At 39.9% G+C, this 19,047-nt stretch overlaps 1 protein-coding gene and 1 pseudogene across 2 annotated transcripts in view; one reads left to right on the forward strand and one right to left on the reverse strand.

Annotated features, from left to right (window-relative positions):
- SNRNP40 (small nuclear ribonucleoprotein U5 subunit 40) overlaps positions 1 to 19,047 on the reverse strand; it is a 39,261-nt gene that overhangs the window by 6,658 nt on the left and 13,556 nt on the right. The window contains exons 5-7 of the mRNA XM_082612581.1: positions 13,567 to 13,689; positions 4,047 to 4,167; positions 343 to 425 (exon numbers count right to left, since the gene is read on the reverse strand). Of these exons, the coding sequence (XP_082468707.1) occupies positions 343 to 425; positions 4,047 to 4,167; positions 13,567 to 13,689 (327 nt within the window). The remainder of the gene's footprint in view (positions 1 to 342; positions 426 to 4,046; positions 4,168 to 13,566; positions 13,690 to 19,047) is intronic.
- Positions 4,235 to 4,848, forward strand: LOC309800713 (U3 small nucleolar ribonucleoprotein IMP3-like; annotated as a pseudogene). The gene has a single exon. The product of its transcript is annotated as a U3 small nucleolar ribonucleoprotein IMP3-like (transcript).

The following is a 19,047-nucleotide window of genomic DNA, read 5'->3' on the forward strand; positions in this document are numbered from 1 at the left end:
GTGAGGGAGGCCATCTAGGTAATAGCCATGGGAATCTGAGTCCCATATGGAACACCGACCTATGAGGGTCAAAGTTCCCAAGGAATTAAAAAGATAGGAGTGTCTTGTTGAAGTCCGAAGTCCTAAATTTGAGGGGGGCCCCATCACTATCTACCTATGTGATTGCCTTCTTGCCTATGCTTCTATTAGTTTTATTTCTGGCAAGAACAGTTTTGATGGAGAACAGTGTTACTAGAATGCAGCCCCTTCTCAGTAGAGCTGTTGTTCCTTATCCTTAGCACCATCTTAAATGTTTCTTTGAATCAAATGGACAGTAAAATTCCTCTGCCATGCAGAACTCACCTTTTCAAAGTTGTGCACATTTCCTTGAAATATCTTCACACACCTTTCTTTGGGAGCAAACGGCCGGACATCCCAGACCCGCACTGCAAATTCAAACAAACAAAGCAAAACAGCTATCAGCCAGGGGCCTCCTGAGAACCCAGCTGAAATCAGTATCATGTCAATGACAGATGCTGTTTCCTGGGTGGAGAAAGACCAACATGGTACACTGCTACCTGACAAGGCTTTTTTATTTTTCTAATGAGAACGAAATGCATCCAAGTTCTATTAACAGGGACTAAGGACACAGAGGAAAACTGAGAAGGTAAGAAGGGAAAATGTTGAACACATTGCTGGAGTTCTGCAACAGAAAGTAGTTGGGTGTGATACTGATTTCAACAAAACATTCTGCAAATGAGTTCTCTGCCAACCCCAAGAGTCACACCTAGCAAAGTTTCAATATGACAATCTAAATACCACTGACTACTGTGACAGTCAATCTATAAAAATCAAACTCAGGACTAACCTTTTCTAATTTTGCTCACAGGGGAAACTGACAACTACCAAACTACCAAGAATTAGAAAAAGTGAACTGTGATTCCAATTCTAGCTCTGCTGTATATATGGGGGATATCAGGAAAATAGAGAGGTTGTGTTTTGGTCGCCTGTATAAAGCGAGAATACCACTTGCTCTTTTTTTTAAATATAATATTTTAAGGGTCAAATAAAATGATACACGTGAAAGGGCTCTAAAAGATTGGCAGCAATAAACAAAACAATAAAAATAAACAAAAAAATTTGTTATTTTATTGTACAGCTACAACAAGAATTTTTATTTTTATTTTAATAACCATTTAGGGAATCTCATCTTTCCTTACTATGAGCAAAACTAGAATTAGACAATGGCAAATCTACTGAAATAGGATATAAACACCCACAGTAAGCAGTGGCCACAGCCATTGTTAACTAAAGCTAAACCTGCAGTGGAATTTGAGTGATGTCATTTTATTTGAGTGTGAAAAAACCAACAATCCTTGAAGTCAAACAGGTATAAAAAGGTGAAGCTATGCATGAAAGTTTGCTATTCAGCTGAGAATACAGTCAGAAGGTAAGGATGTTCATTCACTCAACAAGTATTAATTGAGCACCCATTGAGTGCTAGGCACAGTTTTCATTACAAAATGTCAGTGAAAACATTTTAGTATATCAGAGGGGCAGTTCCAAACTCTCCCAATATTAAGCATATAATCCAACAGGTCATCTTTCTTTTTTGCTATAGTAAACCCACCCTCCCATCCAACCATTCAAAAATAAGCAAAGAAAGGACAAGTGTGTGTGTAAATCCAGAATATTGAGGTGTTTTAATGAGGATCTCTTGTCACATCAATGCTTTTGGAGTGGGGAGGGAAGATAGACTGGCAGAAAGAGCACAACTGAGATATCAATAGGTCTATTGATCATCTGAGCTTGGTACTCTTTGAAAATGCTTGAGAACTGCCTTGGATGGATCTCCAGACTCATCTTCCTCAGTAAACTAATCACTATGAGTTTTTTGTACCCCACTTGAATCCATAGCCTTGGATTCATAACATACCAGAGCTGAAATGAGCCTTAAAAGTAAAGTCCAGGTCTCTTATATTATCAGTATAGCAACTGATGCCCAGAGAGGACAAATGCTATGTGCAAAGTTGCTCAGGGATTAGATGGCAGATCTGGGACTAGAATCCTGGCTTCTTGACAATCTCTTCTAAAGTTTTTTCTTTTTCTTCCTTTTTTTTTCTTTTCTTTTTTATACCCCTGTCTCCTCCCCTCAAAAGTCAAATTTAAAAGGTTACATATTCCAAGGTATTTAAGATATAGTTCCAACAGAAAAACATAAGCTCTGCAGCAAGAGTTGTGCTGTCTCAAAATAATCAGGTTTCACAGTTCAGGCAATTCAAAATTAGCTCACTATTGCCCCCAAACTGATTAAGAACTGTTCACTGGCAATTTAGAGAATCTAAAGAAGTCATATGGAAACAAAAGCATTTTGTAGGTTTGCATGTACCTCTATCAGTTAGATAATGAAAATGACTCCTGCAAAGTTAAGACAGCCGTACACATAACGCAGTGGTGGTTGTGACACGCAGAACGAGTCGCTTAGTAATGTCAGGGTCGGTTTTTTCTTACACTTCTGCTTAAAATATGAGCACCCTCTTGTTCCAAATAATTTTTACTAAAACCTAAAATAAGAATAAACTACATAAGGACAAAAATTCTACTGAGATAACCATGATTTAAACAAAAATCACTGGAGGTTAATGGGGAAGGCACTAAAGAAAGAACAACTTAACTTGGTGCCTGCTTCTATTTACCCACTGCCTTTCAGAGCCTTTATATACCACCGTGTTAACAAGGAACTGATTTCAAACCAGTCTATACAGACCAATTTCTATGTAACACTATTTTTAAAAGCTAAAAAATGTTCAACTTCAACTGCTGAAATTCACAGACATCAGTTCATCAGATGCCTAAAGCATCCTCTGGACTCCTTTGTCCCTGATCACAACAGAAGTAAAAAAGTAAAAGGTTTCCCCTAGGCCCAGATATCACATGTCCCTTAGGATCTATCTCACCAAGCAGGCAGGGAACAAATTTATTTACTTTCTTCCCTATCCGCTGACTAAACATTTAAAAAAATTACTTCGCAACTGGTGCCTTATAATGCAGTGTGCTGGACATGTGAACACTGGCCTTTCTGTTCAGGCTTTTATACTTTGGGAGCAGCAGGTTCACTCCTGATGTCTTTAACATCATTGGTTCTGCCCATCAGATAGAATTCTTTGTTGGGAACAAGACTGACAAAATGAGCAAGGTGGCTGGACATGGCATAAAAAGCTGAAATTGCAGCTATATCCCAGGCATCTTCTTGGTTGAAGATATGCACCTCGAGCTTTTTGAAATGGTCATCTGTTATGTCATCAGCTCAGGAAAATAGTAAGTGCAAATTCCAGCATTGCCTTTTCCTGGGCAGGGAGGTCAGACTTCCTCCAGTCCACACAGACCTGGTCAGAGAGCACTGGGTTCTTTGAGAAGACCCTGTACCGGGCACTGTGGACAACCACGCTATAAGAGCACCTGTCGGCCAGGCTGGTTACCACAATGATGAGTTCCTTGTCAGCTTTGCTGAGCTGGCCTGTTTCCTTGTTACAGATGGCACTGTAGTAAGCAAAGAAGGCTCTGAATTCCAATGGGCGGTGATACAACACTTAAATACATTTGTTAAAAATCCTGTCTTCTTTTCTAGCTCCTCCATGAGCTCTACAATATCAAAAGGCAGGTCTTCTTTGTAGTGAATGGGTCAACGGCTGATGGGTTTGGACTTCTCTTCCTGCTGAGTCTCATAAAGGTGCAAGTTCAGGGTCATCATAGGCAACTTTTCCCAAAACCTATTTGTCACAGGCAAAGAAGAGACATATGCCTCACAACGCCGAGGCAGCAAAGCATCAACATGGCAGCACGTGGCGTGGAGGCCAGGCTGCCTTCCCGCGCACCCAGCCCTCTGGGCCTAAAGTTTTTTCTATTACAACCTGTTTTCCTAATTGTCCTGGTGGACACCTGCAAGCCATTCTGGACTCTTTCCTTGGACCCTCATTTATCCAGCACACATTTCTAGTTCCTAATGCCCACTTTCTTTAGGGTCTACAGTGACTGGGCACTGGGAGAGCTTTCCTTTCCAAAGTTACCTGTATTGTCCATTGCATTGGACAAGAGATAAGAGCCTTCAGAGCTTAAACTCAGGCCAGTCACTGAATCTGCATGGCCTCTCATCGTGTAGGTCAGCTTATTTTGGCGCAGGTCCCAGACCTGCAAAACAAATCAAGGCAGCACTCTTAGAAAATCAAACTGTGAACAGCAAAGAAATAGTTATTAAAGAGTCAACTGCCTGGGAAAATTGGTATCCCCCCCCCTTTTTCTTTACGAGCTGCGCGTGTTACGCCATTATCGGCTGCAACGGCGTGAGGACTACACGCGCTACAACCAGTTGAGCCGTGCTGTGCGCGAGCTGGCGCGGCGCCTGCGGGACCTGCCGGGGCGCGACCCGTTTTGCGTGCGCTCCTCGGCCGTGCTGCTGGACAAACTACGCTCTCGGCCTAATCCCCACGCGCGTGTCTCTGGAGCTCTGCGATTTCGTCACGGCCTCGTCATTCTGCCGCCGCCGCCCGCCCACTGTGCTCCTTAAGCTGCGCATGGCGCAGCACCTCCAGGCCACCGTGGCGTTCGTGGAGCAGGGTCACGTGCGCATGGGCCCCGATGTGGTCACCGACCCTGCCTTCCTTGTCACGCGCAGCATGGAGGACTTCGTCACCTGGGTTGACTCGTCCAAGATCAAGTGGCACGTGCTGGAGTACAATGAGGAGCGTGATGACTTCGATCTGGAAGCCTAGCTGGTATTCCTTCTTAATCTGCCTCTGGGCCAAGCACTACTTTACCACAAAATATAGGATTTCTACCAAAGAAGAAAAAACTCTTGCCTTTCTAAAACAGAGTCAAAGTTACTAAGTTTGACTAGAAAAATATGAACTAATGAATGTCAAATATTAAGATAAAGTTTAACAAAAAATAACAGAATTTAAAGAGGTTATTTTCAATTCATAACAAAATATATTAGGAATTAAAAAACAAAGTAGCATTTAAAACACTTAAACTATGATTCTTAGCAACTAAAAATAAACTATTATAACTATATAAAAACAAGTAAACAAGTCATTTGAAAAAGGCATTATGATTGCATGTAAAATGTATATAACAAGGTAATATGCAAAAATACAGAGGCTTAAAAATTTTCATTTAACGTTATAACATGTATACAATGGAAAAGCATACTTATTAAAAGGAAAACTAAACTGTAGGTTCACTGTTCCCTGGGTAGGAAAGGTAAGAGAAACAGTTCAGCTGAAAATAACCCAATGTCAGACAGAAAAAATAAATTGTTCATTAAGTTATGGCTCATAAACACACTGTAACACTACGAGCTCTCATGCAAGCATTCGAAGAGCAGAGTGGAAAGAGTGAGCATTTAGGGTCAGACTGAACCAGTCTTTGCAACTTAAGAGTTATGTATCACTGGGCCACTAACCCTCTCTGAGCCTGTTTCTGGTCTGTAAGATGGTGATAACATTTACTTCTTATGGCTGTTGTGAGGATTACAAATAGAATGCCAAGTACCCAGCAGGCCCAGTAATAATTGGTAGCTATTATTAAACAACTCCTAAAAATACTCTGAAGATCAAATGTAAAAATGTTTATAAAATAATCTATTGTTAAGCAAAGAAGGAAAATACAAAACAGTCTATATTTACATAGACTGAAACTATGTAAAAATATATTAAAGGCAATAGAAATGGTCTGGAATGTCATATGGAAAAAGAACAGCAATTTTGTTAAGGTCATTGTTATTATATAAAGTTGCATCCAAATTTGATTCAGTACTGACACATAGTTTTTCTAAATGAAACAATTTTCTGCTGTCCCTTTAAGCAAGGCACTTTCCTCAGCTAGAAATTAGTTTGATGTTGTATGTCAAAGCAATACATAAGGCAGACAACTCCACTGTCCCCATCAATAATTCACGTGTGGAACCCAACACACTTCATATACAATCATTTTTGTGTCAGGATGTTTGTTGCCTCAATAATTAGGGAAGCTTGAAGTGGCTGACATTTTTTTGTTCAAGCTAGTTCCTCCTCTTCAGAGAAGGCATTTTTGAAATCTTCAGCTTTTTAGGAAAGAATGTAATTCATCATCCCTCACAACACTTGGGTATTCCTTCCAGACTTTCCTCTTTGAGGCGTGCACACGTTGTTTTGCAGAGCCAAAATGTATCTGGGATTTGCCAAAGAAGAGTGAGTAGGGCACTGATTTAAGCAAAATATTTTGCAGGTGTCCTAATCAGCTGTTCAGTGAACGTTTGGGCATCTGATTAGTGGCAGGCGCTGCTGGAGATAAAAGAGATGTTGTCACTGTTCTCAAGGAGCTAAAAAAGTGATGAGAGGCCTGGACAGGGGGCAATAGCCAAGACAGCAGAGGGATTAATGTTCCCATGGTACATGGATGGGAGGGAGAAAGGGAAGGTTTCACAGAGAATAAAGCACTTGAGCAGGATATGGAAAAAGAAGGAGATTTTTGTTTGTTTATTTGTTTGCTGCACCACGCAGCTTGTGGGATCTTAGTTCCCTAGTCAGGGTTGGAACCTGGGCGCCTGGCAGTGAGAGCGCAGAGTCCTAACCACTGGACTGCCAGAGAATTCCCAAGAGGTTGTTGGTTTTTTTTTTAAATTTATTTATTTAATTTATTTATTTTTGGCTGTGTTGGGTCCTCGTTGCGCATGGGCTCGCTCTAGTTGCGGTGAGCTGGGGCCACTCTTCGTACGGTGCGTGGGCTTCTCATTGCGGTGGCTTCTCTTGTTGCGGAGCACGGGCGCTAGAGCGCAGGCTCCGTAGTTGTGGTGCACAGGCTTAGGTGCTCCGCGGCATGTGGGATCTTCCCGGACCAGGGATCGAACCCGTGTCCCCTGCATTGGCAGGCGGATTCCTCAACCACTGCACCACCAGGGAAGCCCCTAAGAGATATTTTTTATTTAGACAAGATAGAAGGGTATTCCCAGGCAAAGATAATGCATGAAAGCAGAGAGGCATGAAAAAATTACTGGGTTGTAGGGAACTGGGCAAAGAGAGGCAGCAGACAATGCTTGAGTGATAGGCAGGCAAAGGGCAGCTCATGAAAGGTTTTGAATGACTGGCTTGGACTTGATCTCCCTCACTGGGGAGCCACAGAAGGGTTCAGAGTAGTGGAATGAGTTGGCCAGATTCCAGAAAGATCCTTCTGGCCCAGATAATCAGAAAGGATGAGAGCAGAGGTAGGAAAATCTATCTCTTTACCCACTACATTAAAAAAAATCATCAACTAAACTCCCATTCTGACTAGAGCTCAGGATTATAAGCAATGCCAAAGAATTGCCAATCAGATCTTCAAGTCCTTAAGAAGAAGCACATTTTCTTCTTTTATTCATTTTCCTCTGACTCCACAATTCCATGCCCAGGAAGAAAATCCCAAGAGGCTGGCAGGAACAGTATATTTGCTCACAAACATATAGAGAATTTGCTCACTCCAGATTTTAAAAGGGGCTTCCATTTCCTGTTTGCTCCCCCTCTTTCTCAGAATAGGCAGTGCTATCTGAGAGACAGAAGCAAACAAAAACCAGGTTCTTCAGGAGTACTTCCTAATGTAGTAAGGCAGTGTAGGGATTTGTCAAGCAAATGCTCAAGGCTGGTAAGCCCCTGATTGCTTAAAGGGTACTTGTTAATTGACTAGAGGCAATTTGATAGAGGCAATTTGCAGGGGACAGGGTTCAAGCCCGGGCCATAGCTACTGAAGCCTGCACTCTGCAATGAGAAGCCACCACAATGAGAAGCCTGTGCACCACAACAAAGAGTAGCCCCCGCTCGCCACAACTAGAGAAAGCCCGCACAGAGCAGCAAAGACCCAACGCAGCCATAAATGAATGAATGAATGAATGAATAAACAAACAAACAAATTAATTAATTAATTAATTATCTTTCTGGGTCCAAGGGCAGTTACTCACTCCTAAGCATGTCAGAACAGGGTGTTGTTAAATAGGGAGAAGACTGAAATTCTATGGTCTCACATCTCTCAAGCACACCCCCTAGTTATACAAGAGCAAAATGAAGCCAAATAGCTATAGCAACCTGATTTCAAATTATTAACTGCTGTTGCCAATAAACAATCTGGCAACCTGTACCCAAAATGTGAAACATCCTTATATTTGTTAACACATTAATTTTCATCTAGAAATCTATTCTGAGGAAGTAACTAAATATGGAAAATGTTTCACACACAAATATGTTGGATATAGCAGCATAATTTGTGATAGTGATACATATGAAACAGACTAAATGTTCAGTATATTGATTGCTGCTTACTACATTATGGAATATTCTAATAATAAAATATCTAGAATATTCTAATATTCTAGATGATGGTAGCTGACATGCTGATCACTTACTATGTAACTGCCATGTTGCTAAGAATATTATACATTTTTTACCTCATTTAATCCATGTAACAACTGTATGAGGTAGGCTGATTATTCCCATTTAGAGATAAGAAATGGAAACTCAGAGAGGTTAAATAACTTTCTTAAGATCACATAGCTAGGAATTAAGTGGCAGAATCAGAAAAATGATCCTAAGTTCTGGGGATGTTATGTTCATCATGGTGACTAAAGTTAACAATACTGTATTGTATATTTGAAAGTTGCTAAGAAAATAGATCTTAAAAGTTCTTATCACAAGAAAAAATATTCTAACAATGTGAAGTGATGGATGTTAACTAAACTTCTAAAGTTAATTATTTTGTGTTATATAAGTCATTATGCTGTATATTGAAAACAAATACAGTGTTATACATCAATTATATCTCAATAAAACTAGAGAAAAAAATAAACAGAAAAATGATCCAAACTACAACGCTAAGAAGAAAATAAGATAAGAGTGATGTGATGGAGAGCAACTAGAAGGAGGGCCTAGTTTCATCTAAGAAATCCTCTCTACAGATATGTCTGAGCTGACATTTGAAGACACGACTAAGCCAGCCATGGCAATATCTAGTGTCGGGGGTTCCAGACAAAGTAGTAGCTATATGTTACTAAGTGAAAAGAGCATCATATAAAATTTTATCTGAACATTAAGACATTTACATACAAAACACTATGGTACAGAAATAGACTGAGAGGAAATAAACTGAAATATCAAGAGTGACTAAATCTGAATGATGAGACGAGTGACTTTTTTTCTATTTTTATTTTTTCTAAACTTTCTTCAATGAACAAATGATCATTTCTACTACTAAAAACATTTAAATTGTAATAAATAATTTTATCTCAATTTTAATAATTTTATTCCCAATAAAGTTGATTTATTAACCATACATTTAAATGCAATTTTTACATCTCTGCAAAACTTTTAAGGTAAATAAGTAGGCAAATCAGGAAAGCCTACCCTGATTTTTAGCTTGGAAAATAAGATATACTGTAAACAGTGCACAAACACAGAGTTCCCAATGCTGACAAGAGAATGTAATGATCCAGAGCAGGTACATGATAAGAATGCTCGAGTTTTTAGAATACTGTGTGCATTTCTAATAAAAGAAAGTCCCTGAAAATGAGCACTGGCAGAAAAACTTGAATGTTTGTGGACAGAATAATGACTTTTTAGTTTAGAAAGATTAAGACTACAAGGCTATGATATGATCCAACAACCCCACTCCTGGGCATACATCAGGAGAAAACTCTTAATTTGAAAAGACACATGCACCCAATGTTCACAGCAGCACCATTTACAATAGCTAAGACATGGAAGCAACCTAAATGTCCATCAACAGATGAATGGATAAAGAAAATGTGGTATATTATATAATGTAATATTACTCAGCCATAAAAAGAATGAAATAATGCCATTTGCAGTAACATGGATGGACCTAGATATTATCATACTAAGTGAAGTAAGTCAGAAATGGAAAGACAAATATCATATGATACATCACTTACATGTGGAATCTAAAATATGACACAAATGACCTTATTTACAAAATAAAAAACCTTATTTACAAAAAGACTCACAGACATAGAAAACAAATTTATGGTTACCAAAGGGGAAAGGGAGTTGGGGAGGGATAAATTAGTTTTAGGATTAGCAGATATAAACTACTATATATAAAATAAACAACAAAGGTCCTACTGTACAGCACAGGGAACTATACTCAATATCCTGTAATAAACCATAATGTAAAAGAATATGAGAAAGAATATATATGTATAACTGAATTACTTTGCTGTACACCACAAACTAGCAAAACACTGTACATCAACTATATTTCAATTAAAAAAAAAAAGGTTACAAGGCTATGATGTAGAGTTATTAACTGCTGTACTCATGGGACTATATTTATATATTACTCATATTTGAGATAAATTTGGATTTCAGAACAAAATTGGTATATATCAACAGACAAAGACTGAGATTAGCTATCTGAAAAAAAGCTGATCCTAAGAGAAGGTATAACAAATAACGTGTCTGAGAAGACATGGAAAACCTTCAAAACCTAAAAAGAGACTCAGTCCCTTCAGGACTATAGTACAACTGAATATATTTGTTTATAAGACGCCCTGGAACAGTCTACACAAAGAGCACGGAATAAGCCACACTACTTGTGGTAAGAAGACATTACTGGCACAAGAGTATTAGGCTAGTCTATCCCTACAGTAGATATGAAAAGATCAAATTCTCATAGTTTAAATTTAAAAAGCCAGTCTCAAAAGGTTACATATTGTATGATTCCATTCATATGAAACTCTAGAATAGGAACTATAGGACAAGGAACATTATCAATGGTTGGTAAGGGTTAGGGATGGGCAGAGGGTTTGACACAGAGGAGTATTATGAAGATTTTTGGGGTGATGGAAATTGTTCTGTACTGTTTGTGGTAGTTACAAGAATCTGCACAAGCATTAAAATTCATAGAACTGTACACTAAAAAAAGGTTAATTTCATAGTATGTAAATTTAATAATAACTTAAAAGTATGAAAATTATCAGAGCTAGATGACACTAATCCACTTTTATGTGTATTAGAGCCCTCTAGTGATTCTAATGATAGTGGGCCCCCAAACTTCACTCAGGGAAATAATGCATTAGCTATTAAGATGATCTAATTAAGCCCCCAAGTTCTGACTGTACATTCTCCAAATAGTTATAGGGTGGAAAAGGGATGTGAAGTTGAATTTTGGAAATGGTGAATTTTGAAGTACTTATGAGACATCCAAGTGGGGGATGCTGAGTAGCTGGTTGTACACATGGGCCTGGAGCTGAAGATCTGGGTTGAGAACAGACTCATCTGAATAGAAATGACAATTAAAGTCACAGAATTAGATGAGACTTGTCCAGGGAAAGGTATATGTAAGAAGAGCACCTAGGAAAGAACCTGGGGGAATAATGACATTTAAAGAATGCATAGAGAGAATAGCTTGTAGAGGTATCTGAGGAAGGATATGCCTGATGGAAAGCCTGGTAGGAAAGCATATTGTTAGAGCCAGTTTTAAAAAAACAAACAAAAAAAGACTAAAAGGATCTACTGGGTTTAGTAACAGAGAGATTACTGGTGGCCTTGAAGAGAACAGTGTCAATAAAACAGTGGAGGCAGAAGCCAGACTGCTGAGGAGTGGTCAGGAGATAAGGAACTGAGGAATGAAACAGAGATAAGGCATTAAAGACAGTGAGTGTGGGAAATCTTCAGGGGATTTCTCACAGGTATTAAATAAGAGCAGGACTCTGGAACCAAACTCTGGTTCTGAACTGAGGTCTCATCGCTTATTAGCTGTATAGCCTTGGGTTAAGATATTGTGCCTCTCTTAGCTCAGTTTCTTCGCTGGTAAAACGGCATTAATAGTACTTATTTCACAGGATTGTTGTGAGGCTTAAATGAATTAATAATGTAAAGCTCCAAGAACAATGTCCGACACAGTTAAGTGTGAGGACTATCCATTAGAGGATAATGATAACACTATTATTATCATAACCACTATCACCATCTTTCAAGAAGTTTCGTGTAAAGGGGAAGATTGACAGGACAATAACAAGACAATGTGGAATTTAAGGAAGACTCCTTACCCCACCAAGAGAAGACCTGAGCATAATGAAATGCTAATGAGAAGCAATACAGTTGTTTAAAAATATAGGATCTGGGGGACTTCCCTGGTGGTCCAGTGGCTAAGACTCTGCGCTCCCAATGCAGGGGGCCCGGGTCTGATCCCTGGTCAGGGTACTAGATTCCACATGCCGCAACTAAGAGTTTGTGTGCCGCAACTAAAGATCCTGAGTGCTACAAGGAAGATCCTGAGTGCTGCAACTAAGACCTGGCACAGCCAAATAAATAAATAAATATTAAAAAAAAATATATATATATATATAGGATCTGGGAAAATTGATGGCATGAGATCCCAGAGACAGGAAAAAAAGGTTGAAATCCTTCCATTTAAGGGACTACCTTTAGACAAAAGGACATTCCATCCATAGTAACAGCAAAGGAGGCAAGAAGAGATGGGAATACAGTACAATTTCTAGGTAGAGACAACATAAGTTGAGTATTTACCCAACAGTTACTAGTCTCATGACAAAGCAGAAGGTAAGTCAAAGTCTTTGAAATACCTAAGGAAGCCAATAAGTTAAAAGCAGACATAAACTGAGTGGCCTCCCCCCACCCCCACACATTTCATATTTACTGGCACTTGCTATGTCCAAAAACTCTGCGAGGTGCTCTAATGAATTTGGCTCATTCAATCCCCATGACAACCCTATGAGATAGATATTATTATTACCCCGGGTGCACACATGATAAAACAGAGGTTTAAAGAAGTGAAAGAACTAGTGTGAAGTCACAAAAAACTAGAAAATAGTGGAACTGAGAACAGACCCCAAGTCAATTACTTGAAAGCCTGAGCTACACTGAACTGCCTCTAGACACTGTAGTCTATTGCCTCTTTCTCCAACATCATTACCATCTCACATTCTTAGCTATGGACCCCCCAAAACTTCCTTTCCATAGTCTCAAAAAGAAAGACACACAGAGAGATTAGGGTACAGAATCACAAATTGATTTACTGCTATCTCATGAAGCCAATTGCACGTTAAAAAAAGAAGTTTCAGGGCTTCCCTGGTGGCGCAGTGGTTGAGAGTCCGCCTGCCGATGCAGGGGACACGGGTTCATGCCCCGGGAAGATCCCACATGCCGCGGAGCGGTTGGGCCCGTGAGCCATGGCCGCTGAGCCTGCACGTCCAGAGCCTGTGCTCCGCAACGGGAGAGGCCACAACAGTGAGAGGCCCGCGTACCGCCAAAAAAAAAAAAAAAAAAGTTTCAAATGCCTCTAGGCAGGGAATGCACCCTTCATTTTTCAGAGTTCCCACACAGGGACTTCCCACTTCACATTAACTGCCTATTCCCTAATGGCATTTATATGAGCTGTAATGCAACCCTGACTTAGGAAGTCAATGAAGGTAGGACAGAAGGAAAACAAGTTCTAATTTACATTCCATTTAGTTGGCATAAAGTGCAAAGCTAAGAAGTTTGGAAAGACTTACCTCTGTGAGTGGAGATAGGTGAAAGGTAAATATAAGATAAACATCTAACATACCTTGATATCATTGTCTATTCCACCAGAAATAATCTGATCACTTGTGTCATTGAAGGTCACAGCTAACACTTGGTAAGTGTTCTGAAATGTCTGGATTGCTGCTTTCTTACGGATGTCCCAAAGCTGAAAAAGAGGACAAGAGAGTTTATAGTAACAGCAATTGCACAGTACATCCCTAAATCCAAGGACTGTGGAGATGAAAACATCTGTAATGGGGACCCTGTTCAGAAACTTGTCTGAATATCCCATTAATATGGTGAGAAGTGACTATAATTTTGCCAACATATCTGAAGGTTGGTGAACAAATCACTTTGGTTTTATCTTCAGTCTCCTTTGTTAAAGTTTGAATAAACATAGTTAATTAACATGCCCTCAGAGTGGAAATCTTCATCTCGCTTATTATTTCATACGTTCTTAGTACACCAAGGATATTAGACCAGTGTTTTCAAACTGCAGATCTTAATTCATTAGTGGGCTACAACTTACGTTTAAAAAATATATATGGAAAGGAGGTTACATCAGTGAAAATGGCAGAGTAGGGAATGCTCAAAGATTATCCCTCTACAAAAGCAGAGAAATACCCAGCAAAAAAACTGTCAGAACCAACTTTATCAGAACTCTAGAAACTAAAGTTTACAGCAACTAGGTGAATACTTATTTAGGACAAAAACCACCTGGGTCCTAGTAAGAGAGTTTTGTAGCATTTTAACTTATCCTGGCTCCATCCCTACTCGGCAATAGTTTTGAAGAAAACAGCCTACATGCCTAGTATAGGTTCCTAAGTACCCAAGGAAGAATGGACCTTATTTCTCTTTTTCAAAGAATTGTAGGTTTAAATATTTAAAAAAAAAAAAAATTTTTTTTTTTTGCACCTGTTTGGTGGCTCCCTGACAGCTGAGCTCAAAGGGTTTGACTTTATTTTGCCTAACTTGTAACTCTCCCAGGGCAGAAGCAATTGTCCAAAACATTTATCTTTTTTTTTTTTTTTTTTTTTTTTGCGGTACGCGGGTCTCTCACCGTTGTGGCCTCTCCCGTTGCGGAGCACAGGCTCCGGACGCGCAGGCTCAGCGGCCATGGCTCACGGGCCCAGCCGCTCCGCGGCATGTGGGATCTTCCCGGACCGGGGCACAAACCCGTGTCCCCTGCATCGGCAGGCGGACTCTCAACCACTGCGCCACCAGGGAAGCCCCAAAACATTTAAAGACAAATGCATGAGCCTCTGATGGATGGGGCAAGGGATAACAGCAAACAGGAAAGGCTGGGGAATGAGACAGTTTGGAGAATAAGGGCTTTGAAAAGCTTTGACATATTTTTGCGACTCTAGAAGGCCACTTGCATGCCCATGGCTGGGCACATGCTTAGGAAAGACCTGAGAAGGCCCTAAGCTCTCAACCTCTTGCTGACCACAAGCAGGAAGTGAAGGCTAATACAGAGTTGTAAACTGCCTGGCTGAGAGGTGATAGCAGGCCCCAACACACCCACAGAGCCAATCTACAAAGACTGGAAGAGTCCTCCCTGCCCCCCCAGGTGTTTAGGGAAATCTCTGTTGAATCGTCAGTGAACCACTAAGATGATGAAACAGATTTCAGTGTCTACACATGACAAAGAATACAGAGTTTACAAAATTAGTTCAGAAAATTCACTAAATAAACAACAGTTTCAAAAAGGAGAAACAGGGCTTCCCTGGTGGCACAGTGGTTAAGAATCTGCCTGCCAATGCAGGGGACGTGGGTTTGAGCCCTGGTCTGGGAAGATCCCACATGCCACGGAGCAACTAAACCCGTGTGCCACATCTACTGAGCCTGCACTCTAGAGCCCGTGAGCCACAACTACTGAGCCCATGTGCTGCAACTACTGAAGGCCGCGTGCCTAGAGCCTGTGCTCCGCAACAAGAGAAGCCACCACAATGAGAAGCCCGCACATCGCAAGAAAGATTAGCCCCCGCTCGCCGCAACTAGAGAAAAGCCTGCGTGCAGCAGCAAAGACCCAATGCAGCCAAAAATAAAATAAATAAAATAAAATAAATAAATTTATTAAAAAAAAAGAAAGGAGCAACCACAGGGACTTCCCTGGTGGTACAGTGGTTAAGAATCCACCTGCCAATGCAGGGAAATGGGTTCAATCCCTGTCCCGGGAAGATCTCACATGCTGCGGAACAACTAAGCCTGTGTGCCACAACTACTGAGCCCTCGCACCACAACTACTGAAGCCCACGCACCTAGAGCCTATGCTCTGCAACAAGAGAAGCCGCCGCAACGAGAAGCCCGCGCACCGCGATGAAGACCCAACGCAGCCAAAAATAAATTTATTAAAAAAAAAAAAAAAAGAGCAACAACAAACTCTGGAGAGCATCTAATTTCCAGAGTTGCCACACTATAATATTCAAACGTTCAGTTTTCAACAAAAAATTATGAGGCATGAAAAGAAGCAAAAAAGTATGGCCCATACAGAAGAAAAAAATAGTCTTTCAACAAATGGTGCTGGGACAAGTGGATAACTACATGCAAAAGAATGAAGTAGACCCTTACCTCACACATGCAAAAATTAACTTGACATGGATCAAAGACCTAAATGTAAAAGCTAAAATCATAAAATTCTTAGAGGGAAACATAGGGGTAAATCTTCATGACCCTGAATTTGGCAATGAATTATTAGATATGACCCCAAAAGCACAAGTGAGAAAAGAAAACAGATAAATTAAGACTTCATAAAAATTAAAGACTTTTGTACATTAAAGGATATTTATCAAGAAAATGAGATGACAACAGTGGGAGAAAATATTTGCAAAACATATATCTGATAAAGGTCTAGTATCCAGAATAAATAAATCTTATAATTTATAAGATTTATAAATAAATATAAATAATCTTATAATTTAGCATCAAAACCACAAAGAGCCCAATTAATAAATGGGCAAAAGGACCCGAGTAAACATTTCTCTTTAGATGATATAAGCACATAGAAAGATGCTCAATATCACAAATTATTTGGGAATGCAAGTCAAAACAATAATTAGGTATCACTTCACACTCACTAGGATGGTTATAATTAAAACACACACAAACACAGAAAATAACAAGTATTGGTGACGATGTGGAGAAATTAGAACCCTTACACATTGCTGTTGGGAATATAAAATGATGTGGCTGCTATGGAAAAGTCTGGACGTTCCTTATTAAACAAAGAGTTACCATATGACTCAGCAGTTCCACTCCTAGATATATACCCAAGAGAAACGAAAACAGGTGTTCAAACAAAAACTTGTACATGAATGTTTGTAGCAGCATTGTTCATGATAGGTAAAAAAATAGAAACAACTCAATATCCATCAACTGAGGAATGGATAAGCAAAAGATGGTATAGCTATACAGTGGAATATTATTTAGCCATAAAAAGGAATGAAGTACTGATAATGATACAACATGGATGAACCGTGAAACCATACGCTGAGTGAAAGAAACCAGACACAAAAGGCCGCATACTGTATGATTCTATTTATATGAAATGTCCAGAATAGGCAAGTCCATAGAGACAAATAGATTAGTAGTTGCCAGGAGCTGGAAGGTAGAGGAAAAGTAGTGACTTGATTAATAGGTATGGGGATTCTTTTGGGGGATGATGGAAATGTTCTGGTATGGGATTGTGGTGATGGTCACACAATACTGTGAATGTACTAAAAGCCACTGAATTGAACACTTTTTTAAAAGTTTGAAACAGTGGATTTCATGTGAATTTTACCTCAAATAAAAAAATTATGGGAGATATGAGAGAATGTCACATATAGAATGGGTTGGTTCATTCATATATAAGACATACTGAAGGGAATATATACTAGATCATAGTATAAAATGTATTCCTTAATGTGGGTTGTGATAAAAATATTTAAAAGTTACTGTGCATAAACTATCTAGATGAGGAAACTAAAGCTCAAAGAAGGAAATGACTTGATGAAGAATACCTAGGAAGTCAATAGCAAAATGAGGACTAGATTTTAGTACCGTTTGATTCTATTACGTTAACACTGCATTAATTTAAAAGTACCAAAACGTGTGCTCATTCCTTATAATAACTAAAGTAATATACGCTTGTTTAAAAAAATTAACATTTTTTTTTTTAGTTCTGTTTTTTTTGGGCCATCCCTCGCAGCTTGTGGGAACTTAGTTCCCTGACCAGGGATTGCACCCGGGCCCTCGGCAGTGAGAGCGCGGAGTCCTAACCACTGGACCATGAGGGAATTCGCAACACTTACTTTTTTTTTTTTTTTGCTGTACGCGGGCCTCTCACTGTTGTAGCCTCTCTCGTTGTGGAGCACAGGCTCCGGACGCGCAGGCTCAGCGGCCATGGCTCATGGGCCTAGCCGCTCCGCGGCATGTGGGATCTTCCCGGACCGGGGCATGAACCCATGTCCCCTGCATCGGCAGGTGGACTCTCAACCCCTGAGCCACCAGGGAAGCCCAACACTTACTTTTAATGGCGGCTTGATTCATTAATAATAGAAGAGGAAGAAAGGTGAAGATTAGGTATAACAACTCTAGATCCTCATACTCCAACTAACCAATTTGTTTCTATTTTTTTAAAAATAATAAATTTACAATACAACATGGGTCTACATTTTTTTTTTTTTTTTTTTTTTTTTTTCTGTACACGGGCCTCTCACTGTTGTGGCCTCTCCCGTTGCGGAGCACAGGCTCCGGACGCACAGGCTCAGCGGCCATGGCTCACGGGCCCAGCCGCTCCGCGGCATATGGGATCCTCCCAGACCGGGGCACGAACCCGTATCCCCTGCATCGGCAGGCGGACTCTCAACCACTGCGCCACCAGGGAGGCCCGGTCTACATTTTTAAAGTGTGGATAGTAGGTCCTAAAGATGGTTCAGTAAATGACCAGACTTGAGAAGAACCATGAGGAAATGTCTTAAGAGTATGGGTCATTTCATTCAGAAGAGAAAGACTTTGGGGTGACTATGTTCTAGGTTTTAAAGGTTGTCATAAAAAAAAGAAATCAACCATGGAATCATAGTAAAGGCCAGGGGTTTAAATTCAATCCTGTGGTAAACAAGTAGAATATGAGTTGTCTCTGTGCCAAGATACCTCTTCTTTCCAATTCTCATGATTTAGGATGAAAAGGTAGTTTCTACTTCATTGATGGAAACATGAACTAAAAAGGCTTAGTGTTACTCAGATCAATGGTGCAAAAAGAGTGCTTCACTCCTCTTCTAGAGACCCAACAGCCAACCCTTGCCCAACAAACTCTCTGGCTATAGAATGAAGTCCAAACCTCTTAGCTTGGAATTCAAGGTCTTGATAATCTAGCTCCCACATCTTACCAGGCTCACTACAATCTCTGTCTTAACAAGTATTCTCTACTCAGGTCAAATCAATCTTTGTCTTTATCGTAAAAGCTATGGTAGCCACTTAAAGCTTGATTCAAATATTTCAGAATTTTAGTTCCAGACAACCAAAATTTTTAGAAGATTATTTT

The sequence above is a fragment of the Mesoplodon mirus genome (assembly GCF_964341445.2).
Source record: "Mesoplodon mirus genome assembly, chromosome: 3".
Lineage (NCBI taxonomy): Eukaryota > Metazoa > Chordata > Mammalia > Artiodactyla > Ziphiidae > Mesoplodon > Mesoplodon mirus.